The sequence below is a fragment of the Amphibalanus amphitrite genome, unplaced genomic scaffold (assembly GCF_019059575.1).
Source record: "Amphibalanus amphitrite isolate SeventyFive unplaced genomic scaffold, NRLGWU_Aamphi_draft 001245F_arrow, whole genome shotgun sequence".
Taxonomy (NCBI): domain Eukaryota; kingdom Metazoa; phylum Arthropoda; class Thecostraca; order Balanomorpha; family Balanidae; genus Amphibalanus; species Amphibalanus amphitrite.
The window spans coordinates 58,420-73,640 of NW_024882738.1; the positions used below are offsets into that span (position 1 = coordinate 58,420).

General features: G+C 48.4%; 1 protein-coding gene and 1 long non-coding RNA gene across 2 annotated transcripts; both read right to left on the reverse strand.

Moving 5' to 3' along the window:
* Nucleotides 1–498: 498 nt before the first annotated feature.
* LOC122371444 lies at nt 499–2,760 on the reverse strand. The gene has a single exon (XM_043347781.1). It carries the CDS (start codon nt 2,758–2,760, stop codon nt 499–501), a length of 2,262 nt encoding a protein of 753 aa, XP_043203716.1.
* A 2,428-nt stretch (nt 2,761–5,188) lies between these two features.
* LOC122371443 lies at nt 5,189–7,664 on the reverse strand. The gene is made up of 2 exons (XR_006254735.1): nt 7,556–7,664; nt 5,189–6,264 (listed from the first exon to the last, which is right to left on the reverse strand). It is a non-coding gene; the product is annotated as an uncharacterized LOC122371443 (long non-coding RNA).
* Between the last annotated feature and the right edge of the window lie 7,557 nt (nt 7,665–15,221).

The following is a 15,221-nucleotide window of genomic DNA, read 5'->3' on the forward strand; positions in this document are numbered from 1 at the left end:
CCCATGTTAAAACGAGCATTTTTGACGGACTCGTACGAGTTGTTGAATGCGAGTTAGATGTCATAAAGGGTCTCAAATGAAAGATTGGACCGTCTTCTTATTAGCATCCAGGGTTTTAAGTGGCTGACATGCCCTTGACAGCTTGCAGGACCCCTCCTAAGAGGACACTGCAGTGTCGGCTTGTAATGTTATTGTGGTGGATTGAAACACAATGAATAAAAAATGTTTGGTATTCAGAGCAAAACACAAACTTTCAAACCAAGAACTAAACCAAATTCCAAGCCATATCTAGCGCTGGAGACTCTCAAGACCAACAAACCAGCCGACCCAAACTTTCAGTCGGCACACATTTTCCTACATCGTGCGCGCGCGGTTCATAATGAGCCACCGCCGCACTTTTAGCAGTTGACAATAAATTATTTACTTATATAACATTACTTACAACATTTTCCTGCTAGCACACCTCACCCTGTCTTTCAAGACACATCAAATCATATATCACACCTGTGATTCACGAGCGGCACGACTTTGGAGCCTCTCTGATCGCCGCAAAACGGTCTCGGGGCGGTCTCGACCTGTGACCGGGGCGGTCTCGGACTGTGGCGTCACTTCTGGTTGTCTGACGGGGAGGGACACCAGCATGGGTCCTTTCTCACTTGAGTCACTGTCATCCTCAGCTTCATGGTCCTGTTGGAGCCGATGTCGCAGCTCTCGGACGTGGCGGGGCACTCCGTTCACCTCCACGGCCTGTTCCGAGAGCGTGCGTGTCACCACGCCCTGCTCATACTGTGTGTGACAGCGCGCGCCGGGTGGCCTCACCCAGACAGCATCTCCGGGCTCGTACGCTTCTTTTGGCGGGCGGTACCCGCCAGCCGGTTCCTGCTGCGCTGAAGGGTCGGAGTGTGGCAGACTCGTCCTCCAGTTGTAGCGATACAGCTGGTTCGCTGGCGTCGAGTTGTCTGTCTTGTTGTCTTTCGGGGTCATGTTGTAAATGTACACAGCTTCTGAGATATCACATCCCTTCCTTGCTGCTATGGTCTTGACGGTGCGGTGGACGCGTTCGGTGACACCGTTTCCGGACGGGACGTAGGCACAGCGGAACGTCAGTCGCACGCCCCACTCTGCAGCAAATGCACCAAAACGCCTGCTTCGAAACACTGGGTCGTTATCCAGTAAGATTTCATCCGGCGCTCCTCTCTCCAACAGGATGGAGCGTAGCTCGGCCACCAGAACTGAACTTGTTTTCAGTCTCAGTGGACGCCAAATGGTGAATCGACTTGGGCCGCAGTCGATGATGGTGAGGTATAATCTGCCGCGGTACTCTGTGACGTCGATCCCAAGTCTTGTCCAGACCTGCTTGACACTGAGTTCGCCTTTCTTCCACTTGACAGGGGCAGGATCGATCGACTGGCAGACTTGACAGCTCGTCACCACGTTCCTGACACAGGTCTTTGTGACCGTGGGCATGACACGTTTAGCGAAGAAGTGCGTTCTTCTGATTCCGGGATGGCCGGCATCAGCATGAATCTGAGCGACGCGGTCCTGTTCACACTGCACGGCTGTTGCCACGGCTGCGACACCAGTCACACCGAGCTCGTTCGCAGAGATACCGTCCTCTTCCCGCTGTACAGCAGCTTCAGCGATCTGACAGGAATCACTCCTCGCTGTCGTTCCAATCGCGGCACACAGGGCTCTGTGCTTGTCATTCCCTGCTTCTGGATCTCTGGTTTCAGTGGCGCCTCGCGGAGTACCTGGCGCTTTGGTCTTCACTTCTGGACTCAGCCATTTGCGTGGCACCCTTGTGAGATTGTCGGAACGATTGGCAGCAGAGGTCACACTTCGCACAGACATGTCCAGTCTGTACTCCTCACCCAGCATCTGCAGAGTTGAGAGACGTCTTCGGATGAGCATTTCAGACGCGGCTTTCGTCTTTAGCCTCATCTTTCCGCTCAGTGAGTTTGATATCCAGTGATATACGGTGCGGGAGTCTGTCATTAGGACAACCTTCTTGGCTCCCCATGATATCGCCAGATTTACTCCTTTGATAGCTGCGTCCAGTTCTGCGACGTTTATGTGCGTCCCATCGTCTTTCCTCAGCCAGCAGCCGTCCTCTATCAGTTCGCCGTCTGCTTCCAGTGCTACCCCGAGGGCCAACGAGCTTGCATCAGTCCAGACTGTGACATCTCTTCCAGACACGTCCCATCTGCCCTTCGCTGGGTCATCTGCTGCCACCTTCTCCAACAGGTCCTGAACCATGATCTTCACCTCACTGTCTTCGATGGGATCGTCCCACCTCTCGGATAGCGCGCTCGCGCGTCGTTTCAGGTACGAGGTAGCTGGTCGGAGCCAGCCACATACGGGCAGATTCCCTGTGAGACGTCCGCAGAATGAAAATATCTTTCGCTTTGTCAGTGGCAGCTCGATCCCAGTGACTTCATTATCTTGTCTCCATCTGAGTCCGTCTGTTCCCGCTGATACTCTCAGCCCCAGAGCTCTGCCTCCGTCCTTGAGTTTTACTGCCGGTTTGCACTCCAGACCGAAGCGCTTCAGGTGCTCGGCCACCTTCTCAGCCGGCAGCACGGCCTCGTCAACCAGCACGTCGTCAATGTACGTCGACACTGCCCGCTGCACGTCCGAGTCCTGGCTGACGACCAGATCCAGCACGGATTTCATGACGCAGGGCGATACGCTGAGGCCAAAGCCCATCCTCGTCAGGCAGTATCGCACGCCACCGACGATAACCGTTTGGTACGGCCACATCTCCTTTTCCACGTGAATTTGCAGATAGGCCTTGTTGAGGTCCAAAAGCGCCACGTCTCTCCCCAGCTTGCGCCACTCTCAACTTTTCATTGCACACGTCCGCATCTGCCGTGAAAGTGTCCACGTGGGTGTTCATTTCTCGAAAGTCCATCACCGGTCTGACTTTCTGTTTGTTCAGTTGCACGACAGCCATCATGGGGATCAATCCCTTTGGCGGACCCAGCTCACTTTCATCGTACGGTAGAAGCCATCCATTTTTTATCCAAAGGGCCACTTCCTGTTCGTATGCCGCCTTGGCTTCAGCTGAGATGCGATACTGAGCCACACAGTTTTGTAGCACTCCAGGTGCTTTGCCATCAGACCACTTCCAGGACACGATCCAACATCTTTGGCGCTCATCAAACCAAGCCCGGAAATCAGCTTTCTCCACGGACAGCTGTGGCTTCACATCTACGCCAGTCGTCGAGTCAGGAGCCTCTTCACTGAGTTCAGTGCGCGGCCTTTTCTCGCTGCGACAGAGTTCTTCAGTCGGAGACTGGGCCGAGGCGCCTTGGCGTGACCTTGCAGCCGCACCCGATGTCGACACACTCTGTTCTCGGAGTCCAGCGCAGGTGTTCTTCTCGCTACAGAAGAGTACCTCGGTTGGAGACCGGACGGAAACACCACCAAGCGCCTGCACACCGTCCATTCCAAGCACCATGTGGAATCCCAGAGGCCTGTCTTCCGCTACCAGTGCGCTTATTGTCACAACCTTCAGCACCGGAATGAGCACACTGACGTCCGCGACTCCGATGCACAACAGATTGTGGCCGCTTGCAGTGGCAACGTTCACAAGTTGCCGTTCCCATGATTGGCAGACAGACAGATGAATGATACTGCGGGTGCATCCTGTGTCAATAAGAACATTGCACTGTTTTCCGCAAACTTCCAGTGATCGCACTGGCAGCGCGCCCATCCACTTCAATTCCGAGCAGAGGCCGGCGATGAGTCCTCTCCTCGCAGCTCGTTTCCCGAGCGAGGCTGGCTCGGGCACTCAGCGGCGATATGACCCCATCCGGAGCATCGGTAGCACTGGATACTCTGTCTTCCGCGGCCCGTGTTCCTTGAAGACACGGTTGACCTGTTATTCTGAGAGCGGTTGGACACCACCCTACTCGAGGGGTTGAGACCTCGCATCGCAGAGACGCCCTGCGAACGGGGAGTCTGTCCGAGGAAAGCAGATGCGCTTGGTACTGTCTGCTCTTCACAGAGAATTGCTCTCGCGCGTGCCACTATCTCTGTCAATGACAGCGATTCCATGCGAGCGCCGGCGCGCATGATCTGCCTTACCGCATCCGGTAAGCCCGCCATAAGAGCACACGCTAGCCCTTCTTCACTGAGACCTCCGAACAGTGTTGACAGCTGCTTGAGTTCTGCTAGATACACATCTACCGACTCTCCATCTCTCAACTTTCTGTCAACGAACTTCTCGTATGCCATGAATTTGTCCGCTGCGAACGCACGCTTCAGCACAGTTTTCACCTTTGTCACGTCCTTCCTTTCTTCTACAGAGAGCTGCTGGTATACTGCAGACGCACCACCTTTCAGTCTCAGAGGGATGACAATCAGTTCCTCAGCCGGCGGGGTCTGTAGATTACAGACCATCTCGACTTTGGTCAGCCAATCTACGACATCACCTGACCCGTCAAATTCCGGTATTAACCTGATGTCGAAGCTAGGTGAAGCCATTCTTGCTCACTGTGCTGTTCGCTTGATATTTGAATTAAATGATAAATTACGAATAAGGCCGAAATAGCTTGTGGTGGATTGAAACACAATGAATAAAAAATGTTTGGTATTCAGAGCAAAACACAAACTTTCAAACCAAGAACTAAACCAAATTCCAAGCCATATCTAGCGCTGGAGACTCTCAAGACCAACAAACCAGCCGACCCAAACTTTCAGTCGGCACACATTTTCCTACATCGTGCGCGCGCGGTTCATAATGAGCCACCGCCGCACTTTTAGCAGTTGACAATAAATTATTTACTTATATAACATTACTTACAACATTTTCCTGCTAGCACAGTTATGGCAATGGGGAAAATGATATTTTAGGTGGGTCAGTGGGGATTTTCGCATGGAAGTGAGAAGAACGAACAAACAATTGATATCGTGAACTGAGATGACCTCTGTGACCTGACATGACCAATCGTGACCTGAGGCGACATCTGTGACCTTGCGTGGCCCATCGTGACCTGACCCGACCTATCGTAACCTAAGGGGTCCCAGTAACCTGTCATGACCAATGATGACCTGAAGTGACCTGACCTGACCTACTGTGACCTGAGGGGTTCATAGTGACCTGCCCTGACCCTTCGTGACCTGGCATGACCTAATTTGCCCTTTTCAGCATCTAGACGTCCAATCGACTCGGGAAAAACACCAATCGTTTTCAAATTTTATCATCATTTCCATGCGCAGCGATAGCAAGCAAAGTCACTAGTGGATACTACTTTGATACTACGGCATAAGGCATTTCACATCAAACGTCTCCCGTTCAGTCTCGTCCTCCTGCTGCCACCCCCTCCATCGACCACACCAGCTACCGTGTCTCACAGCCTCGAGCATAGTCGACCACACTGACTCTCGCTACAATCGCTACAATCATTCAGAAAGGGGATAAGTATACACAAATAACCCGCTCGATTTTCACCGTCTTATAACGAACCAGCCTTGCGTCAAATGATTTTACGGAGGTTTACATAAAATGCCTACATTAACATTTTTGGCCTTAAAAGCATTGTGTAGGTCTGTAGTAGACATAACGTCCGCGTCTCGCAGCACCCAGTCGGCTCGACTCAGTCCCAGCAACCGACAGACCACCACGTACCGTCCGGCAATCGTCCCTGCAGGCCAGCTTTCCCAACCAATGGCCACAGCTGAGCTAACCAAATATTTATGCAGTGCCAAACAACAGACGACGAACCCCAACAATGCAGCACACGCAGCTGGCCCTGTTAATCATGTGCACAGTGGCGAATCGCCGCTACCTAGCTATACCCTCACGGCTCACAATGAACGATGCGGAATCCGAGGCAAGCAGCGAGAGAAAATACACCATCAAATACACTGACCGAGATATCTAGAAATGCACCGTATAACAATTCACTTTTAACATACAGCGTTGTGTGAAACAAAGTTCTTCTCTGCTATAAGCATGTGCTTTCACACAGACGCCATCAGACATTGCAGCCATCACCACACTAGGCGCCGCGGCGGCCTTTAGCCGACAACCGAGGCCGACTTAGACTGTCACTCGTCAACCAACAGCGCCAACAGAGCTGCAGTTGCTGCTGCAGCCCAGTCTTATCGTTCCAGAAGCCAGATGCTTTCAACCAAGTGGTAGCAGACCCATTGCTGTTGCAGAGCTCTGCTGGCTGTGTCAGCTTTGCTGTGTGTCTGACCAGGGTAGAACAGCCTCTTCCTCGCCACTCCTTACTTTCCTGATGATCCTTAGGAAAACTGAAAGATAAGACAAAACAGAGATATTTAACTTTTTTGAACAGATAATGTCTGTGCAGTGTGCATGGAATGGACAGATGACACATTAAGCAGTCATTTAACCCTCGCCCGTATTGGTGTTTTTCCAGCCGCGAACGTATAAGGGGGGGGGGGTCCGTTGGACCCCCCTTGCCATTTCGCTCCTGATCGAGCTAGAGCTTCGCGGTAAAAACGAGCGTGTTGCCCGTGACGAGAGGAAGCCGATGATACCTAATTTTAAGGTCCTAGGTCATTGGTTGACCTTGCAGGTCAGGTCAATGACCCAAAAGTCGGGAAAATCGGGACCTGTTAGAAGGTCGTAAAGTGTGGCTGTTATGGGGTTTTTCGGGGCGCATCACGAATATCATGTTAGTTTTGATCACAGATAATGTCTTTATGCATTTAGTCCAGGTCGGGTCAGGTCAGGTCAGGTCAACCAGTAGGGGTCCTGCCGGGTATTCCTAGTAGGTGTCAACCACCTCTGACAGCTTCGTAGCATGTTACGAAGGCACCAAAACTACTTCGTAAATGTTCATATGGTTGCTAAATTCGAATTCAGCTCCAAAAACTGGCCTAGAAACATGTAAAACTTTAAAAAGTGAACCGAGGTCACCAAAGGTCAATGACCTGACCTGAACTTCAGGTGACCTTAACACCCACCCTAATGCATGGGGGCAACATCATATCACATGTTTGAACGCTTGAAACCACGAAAAGACAGCAAACGCGCGGCTAATGCGAGCCGACATACGCCGAATCGCGATTCTGGCCAAACATGGTCTCGAAAAGTAGGTCACAGGTCAAAGGTCATTGGGGTCAGGGTCATGAAATTTTCAGGGTAGGTGTAAAATTGATTAACGCGAGGGTACTGAAAGTTTCGTCGCGATCGGCCGCTTTTTACGCGAGTTATTCGCGAAAAACCATGGGGGGGGTCCGTTCGACCCCCCCTATACGGGCGAGGGTTAAGCTGCAGTACTGCATGAATCTGAGGTAAAAATGTCCTTTTGTGATAAAAATGAATTTAATATGAGCCAAACTGACAAGACAAACAAGTATGTTTTCACATCTAACACAGTTACAACATCAAATTTGACATTAGGTAGCTGGAAGTGTACAATAATTATTTCTATAAAAAAAATAAATGTGGGTAATGTCTAGTTTATTTAGTGGCAATTCGCAACAGCTGCTTGCATTCACTGTTCAATTCAGACATTCCTTTTGATTTATCATTAGCATGTGAATAATAAACTCATGCTGCCTGAACAGCACATACCTGCATGGGGCCAAGGCAGTATATACCCATGGGGCAATACTGGGCTGCTCGACACTTGACAGCTATGCCTGGAAGTGGAATCCAAAAAATACAACTTCTTGTTTGCATCTTCTGGGATCCACTGGTGAGCTAAGCTTCAGAACTGAAAAAGAGAAAGACATAAATTGAGTTACAACTCATTCATGAAAAGCCCAAGATCTCACTTTCATATTGCAATAATTTTCATTACAGGTGGTAGGTCAAGGTAGGGATTGGTTTGAATGAATTGCACCAAGTCCAAGTCCAGAATTCAGGGACAAAATGAAATACATATGGTAATATTCATATTTTTTACTTTAAAAAACTGGAGGCATTTCAAATAAAGATACAAAATGATTATTTCTTGAATAAATTAACCACAGCTTAAAAGGTGTTGCTATTGAGCGCCAAACACCATCAACGACTGCCATGCGAGGGGCAGTCGCAGACATAACAAAAGTAGGTTTAAGCACTTAAGAGCAGTTCAAGTATAAAGCGTGCTCTTTTTAATTTTATTTACTTGGTATTTCATCAAACTTTCTAGCCATGGGTGCATATAAAGCCAGAAATATAACTGCTTGAGACTGAGCTGAGAGCAAGTCGTTCAGACAATAAGCATGACACAAAATAATTTAATAAATGAATAAAATGACTATTTTTGAAGTAAACTAGAATGTAGAGAACACAAAGGTTGAGTTTCTGTCAGTACATGATACTAATAACATGCCCATCGATAGCACAACTGTTACAAGTCACGTCTGCGTGGAGTTCCTCATATTTAACCTCCAGAATATCATAGAAAACAATCAATCACTCACCCAAAATGTGTTTCAACGTTTTCTCTGATGAATTTTGTTCATGGGACTCTATCCAAATTCCAAAATCACCCTGCACCCCTTTAATTTCATGTAATAGAGCACGAAAGCACCCAACTACACGATTCCGCCATAGGGTCCCATGTAAACAACCACAGTCCTTGACTGTGGTTCAATGGCGGCGCAGTTCACGTATGCCGCAGAGGCAGCTGTCCCTTCTAGTCTTTATTTCTATGGAAATTCTAGGCACAATGTTATTTATCAGTGACTGCAGTTGTCGCTCATCTTTCCCTTCAACGAAAATTGCTGTGTCATCTGCATACAAATACGCATTAAAATTGGGAGATATTGAAGGGAAGTCATTAATGTAAATAAGAAAGAGGAGTGGTCCTAAAATCGATCCCTGTGGCACACCGATATCGATGGGAATGAGGCTAGATCGTGAGTGATCTATCTCGACACACTGTGTACGGTCCTGTAAATATGATTTAATCATCATATGAGCCTGCCCACGAATGCCATACCTATATAGCTTTTGTAGTAAAATATTCATATTCACAGTATCGAAAGCTTTGCGGAGGTCTAGGTAAATGCCACATACAACTTTGCCTGCTTCAAATGCTTCAGTGATCTTATCTTGCATCAAAAGGATGGGCATATATGTGCTCATGTCTTTCCTAAACCCAAATTGATAGCTACTTATAATTTCGTTACTATCGAAATAGTACTCTAATCTATTAAATATTATTTTTTCTAGTATTTTAGACAAAAAAGGCAAGATACTGATAGGTCGGTAGTTTGAGAACCTGTCTTTACTACCTGTTTTATAAATTGGCTTGATAACTGCTCTTTTCAGGGCGGATGGAAACATACCTTGGCGTAAGCAAAGGTTAAAAAAGAAGACAGCTGCCTTAATATTGCACGGAATGTCGATTTGAAAATACGAACATTGATACCATCAATTCCACCGCCAACATTATTTGTGTTAGTAATAATGTTTTCCAGTTCAATCTCGTTTATGTCTTCAAAGTGTGAAAACGTATTTCCTATTTCATTAGGAATGTTAGCAATGGGGTCAATGTCGCTTGGGGGTATGTTATCTTTAAGTTTAATACCGACGTTAGCAAAATACGTGTTGAAAGATTCGGCAATGTTCTCAGCACCAGTCACCACATCCTCATTAGTTTTAAAAGTATATGGAAGCCTGTGCTGTGGTACATTTCCTTTAGTCATTTCATTTAAAATTTGCCATGTTTCTCTCGGACCAGAATCCTTCAGAGCATTCTGGTAAGACGTTTTCTTAGCGTTCCGAAGAACCTGTGTGAAAATATTTTTATATCGTTTATACTGGTTTACATTATAAGCAGTAGGCGTTTTCTTTTTTAGGCGGAACAGATCATTTTTCCTGTTGATAGATGCCAATATAGCAGGTGTAATCCAAGGCTTAATCGGAGTTTTTTTTTCCTCGATGGTATGTAGGTATCACTGTACCTAGATATTCCTGAGGTATAAGAGTCAATGATCAGTTTACACGCATCCTCGGCATTTGTCAATTGACAAATATCAGTCAGTTCGTTTTGCAAATATGATTGCAAGTCTGGTACTTTGCTGTAGTTAAAAGAGGTTACAGTCTGTCTCATACGAATATGAGAGTCGTTCGCCTGAAAAGCACAGTCGATGATAACTGGAAAATGGTCAGATATATCATCAAGAATGATACCCGAGTTATTTATGATCGATAAATTATTACAAAAGAAGTTGTCCAGGAGAGAGGCACTATCACCCTCACCCAGCCTTGTAGTCCTTGAAACACAGGGAAGGAAGCCATACGATAAAAACATGTTAGTAAAATGTTCAACATTTGAATCCGAAGACGCTTGAAACATGTCAAAGTTAAAATCCCCAGCAATTAAGACATATGATGACGTATGACTGAGCTGCTCAAGCACAGCAGCCATTTGATCCACAAACTGTGAACCTCGTGTGTTTGGGGGTCTATACACTACACCAATAATGAGTTTCAATGAGTGATGAGTACACTCAACAAATATATGTTCAGCATCATCTACATTACTCAATGTAAGGACAGAAGTTGAGTTAATGCATTCATTGCATACATATAGTGCCACTCCACCACCCATTCTATCCTTGCGACTGCTAAATACTGACGTATATCCTTCGATATGTCTGAACTGTTCGGTGCTCGGGTCCAGCCACGACTCTGAAACGCATATCATGCTACAGTGCTTACCAGTCGTATAGAGAAATGTTTGAAATTGTTCAAACTTCTCATTTGTTAATATGGATCTAGCATTTATATGCAAGATAAGATTCTCGTTGTCATTGTTATGTAGAAAAGATCCTGGCCTTGAACAAGAGTAATACTTACAATAGGGTTGGGACCTATCTGCATGCTCTGTATGTTTTGGTAAAATAAGAAAGCTCAGAATTTTTAATGATTTAATTTAAAATCAATTTGTTAAAAAAATGCCTAGTCAGCTCAAAAATTAAATAATTGTGACTGAAAACAACTTGCTTCTGATTGGTCGGGCTAATCATGACGTCACATGTAGGTATATAGCTGTCTGTATATTTGGCGCAGTTGAGGCATACATTTTCTATGTATTTCCCTATGGTAAATCGGAGTGATTGGTCGTTTATTCAGTGTCTCTTTATTTTGCGCTGGTATTGCGTGGCTAAGAAGTTTTATCAAGAATGACATATACTAAAATGTTCCTTTAATAGTGGAGCTTCAATATCTGTGAGTTTTAATGGCAATTGAAAACTGATTCCGCTGTTATTTTATCTGGAAATTACTCATTTTTTAGGTCAATATTCAAAATATTTTACTGGAACAAGTTGACCTTTGCTCTTGATTTTTGCACTCAAATCGCGTGCGAGTCAACTATATTGGGACTTGCAAAGAATCTTGTTAAAAGATAAGCAAGTAATAGCCTTTGGCTCATTGTATAATAGACAGAAGAAATGGAAAAGAATATCTTTATTATTATTATCTTTATTATCCATTATTATCTTTTAATAATAATGGGGCTCATTTTCAAAGAAACCCTCAACATCATTCAAAAAGAATCTTTTTGATTAATTAACTGTGTTGTTATGGCACTGTTTGCAAAGCATGGATAATGAAACTGTGCTACATAGCAATGCCTCAAGCAATAAGCAGGAGGGACAGAATTCAGAGTCCAATCGAGAAGAATCGGTGCAAATGCTACGAGGACTAGGCAGCTCTGATACGATGGCTAGTCGTCTCACTCCATTAGACCAGCTGATTCCTGACAGCACCGACTCGGATACAAAGATGGAGCTCATCTTCCAAGCCAGAAACCAGTTCTTTGATGGAAGATGTGATGCTGCCTCTGTCTGCTTTGTTGGCCACTTTGGACGGGGCCGAGCTCCGCTCCTTGCGTGAGCGGCTATTCGCCTGTCATCCAGAAATAGTTCCTTCGTCTGCTGGCCGTTCCCTGATCATGTGCAATACGGGGAGCTGTAATAAGGGAAGCAACTTTCCATATGAAAAGAGTGTAGGTGCACCCCCATCCACTAGAAATGCACCCCCATCAAGTCAAAGTGCACCCCCATAGGCTAAGCGGCGCCCCACACGCCGCCCAACACCGATTAGCTCTAAGCAGATGGCGAGGGTGATTTCCCGGCTACATTCCATCTCGGTGTCGTGATGCTTGCGGGCTTGGGAAGCGTCCAGTCGTATGTAGGGTAGTGTAGGGGTACGGTTGACTTCAATAAGGCCCTTACATTTGGAAGGTTTGAACAACCCGCAATCAGCACAACATACCACAAGTTAAATAAAAAACTACCAAACTCCGCCCAACTAATATTAATAAACATAGGTACAAGTTTTTAGAGCCAAACATATCATGGCCTAAATAAAAATATATCTCAAATCATAACCGTTATCGCGGGTGATGGCGCCATGATTTGCTATTATCCAAAACGGATGCAAAATAAACATGTTTGTATGTTATATGTATGTATGTTTGTTTTAAAAACGTTGCAGCGGCGCTGGGGACTGCAGTCTTAGATCTGGGTATGTTTGACATCTGCAACTCTTGATATACACATTAAAGGGACCATCCCACCTTAACATTAGTTTTGAGTTGAGATAGCCAAGCTTGCGGCCAGGCTCAGAAACCACCATTTATCCTGGTCGCAAACCCCGCAGCTTTATGGTGTTCAAGAAATTTCTTCCCTTTACGCAGGGTGGGACCAGCTTAGTCCCTATCTCTTAACCATTAGCGGTTTTTTGATGACGTCAGCAGTCATTTCAACGCCCGCCATTCCTTGAACCCGAGTTTTGCTGACCTTGAGCTCCCTTCTTTATCAACGTGAAATCCGTCGTCGGCGCTGATAGTATTCTACAAGATACCTATGTATTCTATCATCATCATCATCATAGTTTATTAGGCACCAAAGTTGGCAAGAAAGTAAGAAAAAAAAGGCACACACAAAACATCACACAAAGCATGACAGTGGGTGAGCAGGGGCCACACATTGATGTCGCAGGCGACACTCACTCCCGCTCCGGGCATGTCAATAGCCGGAGCAGGCGGCGAGATACTTGGTCCCGGCGACTCATTAGGAAGGCAAGCGAGTCAGCTAGGCCATCGGGAGCCCGTTGGGGGTAGATACGGTCGCTGCACGGCCGCCCTGCTGCCACCCCGAGGAGTGCAGAAAGGTTGCAGTCACACATCTCATGAAGCTGTATCAGTAATGAGCCCACTAGCTCAGTCGGGCACATAGCCAGCTTGGTGATTCCTGACAGCAGCGCCTGCTGCAGCCGGTGCTCTGAGCGCATCGCATCTTTCAAAGTGCGGAAACACGCTGCCCGCAGCAGTTCATGTGCTGGTTGGATGTCGGCAGCAGCGAGAAGCGCCGAATGGTGGGCGGAGCGAGGCAGGCCAAGAACCACCTTGATGGAAGTCGCTTGAGCGGAACAGAGGATCGTCATGTCCCTTGCATTGAGCGGGGCGGCCACGCAGCCATATGTGAGCGCCGGTTGAATGATAGTCTTCCACAAGAAGCACTTGTCGGCTGGGCAGAGGCCGGACGTCAGCATACCAGCAGGCGCGAGACCGTACAGGCTGGCACGAGCTCGAGACGCGCGGTGCTGGACGTGTGGCGCCGCAGATAAACTCCCATCCAGTACGACACCGAGGTGCTCGGACTGCTGGCGGGTGGAGAGCTGCTGGCCCGACAGGCTCCATCTTGGCACTTCGGATAGAAGCTCGGCGCCGAAGACCATGCAGTGGCTTTTGGTGCGGACGGGCTCCGGGTGGACGAACTCCAGCCTCCAGGTCTTCGCAAAGTCATCAACCACATCTAGTAGAGTGCTGAGGTTTCTGGCATTGGTGGACAGGAGTAGCAGATCATCGGCATAGCAGACAGCTGGCACGTGGTGACCATATAGGTCAGCACCGAGATCGCTTACGTCCAAGGCGGCTACGAGCGGGTGTAGGTAGGCGTTGGCTAGGATAGGCGAGAGAATAGCACCTTGCCTGGTGCCCCGGCGGATCCTGAATGAGTCGGATATGGCACCGTCAAAGGCAATGTGAGCCTGAAGTCGGCGGTACCAGGCAAGCATGAGCAGCCATGAGTTCGGACGAAGGTGTTGCGCCAGACGGTGGAATAGCCCGTCATGCCAGATCTTATCAAAACACTTCCTGGCGTCCAAGTTTGCCGCGTAAACTGGCAGATCTCGTTGTCGGCACCACTGAATGGTCTCGAGGGCCAATATGGATGCTTCGCTGGTGCCTCGCTGTTTCACGAATCCCAGCTGAAGGTCGTGCGGACAGAAACTGGCCTCAAGTTCATCCAGCAACAGCATCTCCAGCAGCTTCGACGTGCACGATGTCAGGCTAATAGGCCGGTAGTTGTCCAGATTGTTTGGATCAAGCTGGGATTTCTTCAGAAGAGGCACTACCACGCTCTCTGCAAATGTGGCCGGCACATTGCACGAAGACAAACAGGCCGATAGAAGCTGGGCCAGTGCCGATAGCAGGGGAGGAGAACAGCCATAGATGAGGTGTTCCGCCGTCACGCCGTCCGCACCCGGTACCTTGCGCAGAGGGAGGCGGCGCAACAGGTCGGCAACTTGACTCACGGTGACCGTCCGAGTGGTGGCCAGAGTGGAATAGCGTCGCGCCCTTTCTTCGACTGCAGCAGCAATCTGAGCCTGCTCAGAGTCTAGCAGGGAGGGCTCGTCCGCGTGCACCGCCTCGAAATGTCTTCCGAACTCGCTGGCAGTGCGACCACCCCCAGGAGGGAGAGGGCCGCGCCGAGAGCGCTGAACCCGTCGCCAGAAGGCGTTGGTGTTCCCATTGCGCTTGAGTTGGTGCAACAGACGGGCCTCTTGCTGCACGGGGGCTAAGGCTGCTGTGCGGCGAGCTTTCCGGTACTCTCTTCTAGCTGACTGGTAGCAGGAGTAGACCGTCGAATGAAGAGGTCGACCACAGCTGGTCCAGACATGGAGCCAGAAGCGTACTCGGTCACGTGCAGCTGCTGTGGCAGGGGTCCACCATGGTTGTGGCCGGCGCCGCTGTTTAACACAGCCTGCCTCTCTAGCGGCGGCGAGCAGGCAGCGGGATATTGTTGAGTCCAGCGCATCGAGCGAGGTGCCACAACTAGGGAGTTGAGTCACGAGCATGCCGGTAAGAATATGCTTGTAGTCTTCTAATCTGTCGACGCGGTCCCAGCAAAGTAGATCGGAATCAGGCACAGGAGTGGCCCGAGAGATGGCGCGGTGCGTCGTCTCCGTTGGAGCTGCAGTTGCCACCAACAGCCGACAGACGAGCGGCTGG

Coding starts and splice junctions, on each gene's coding strand:
- LOC122371444 (XM_043347781.1), bottom strand. CDS start 2,760: ATGTGGCCGTACCAAACGGTTATCGTCGGTGGCGTGCGATACTGCCTG.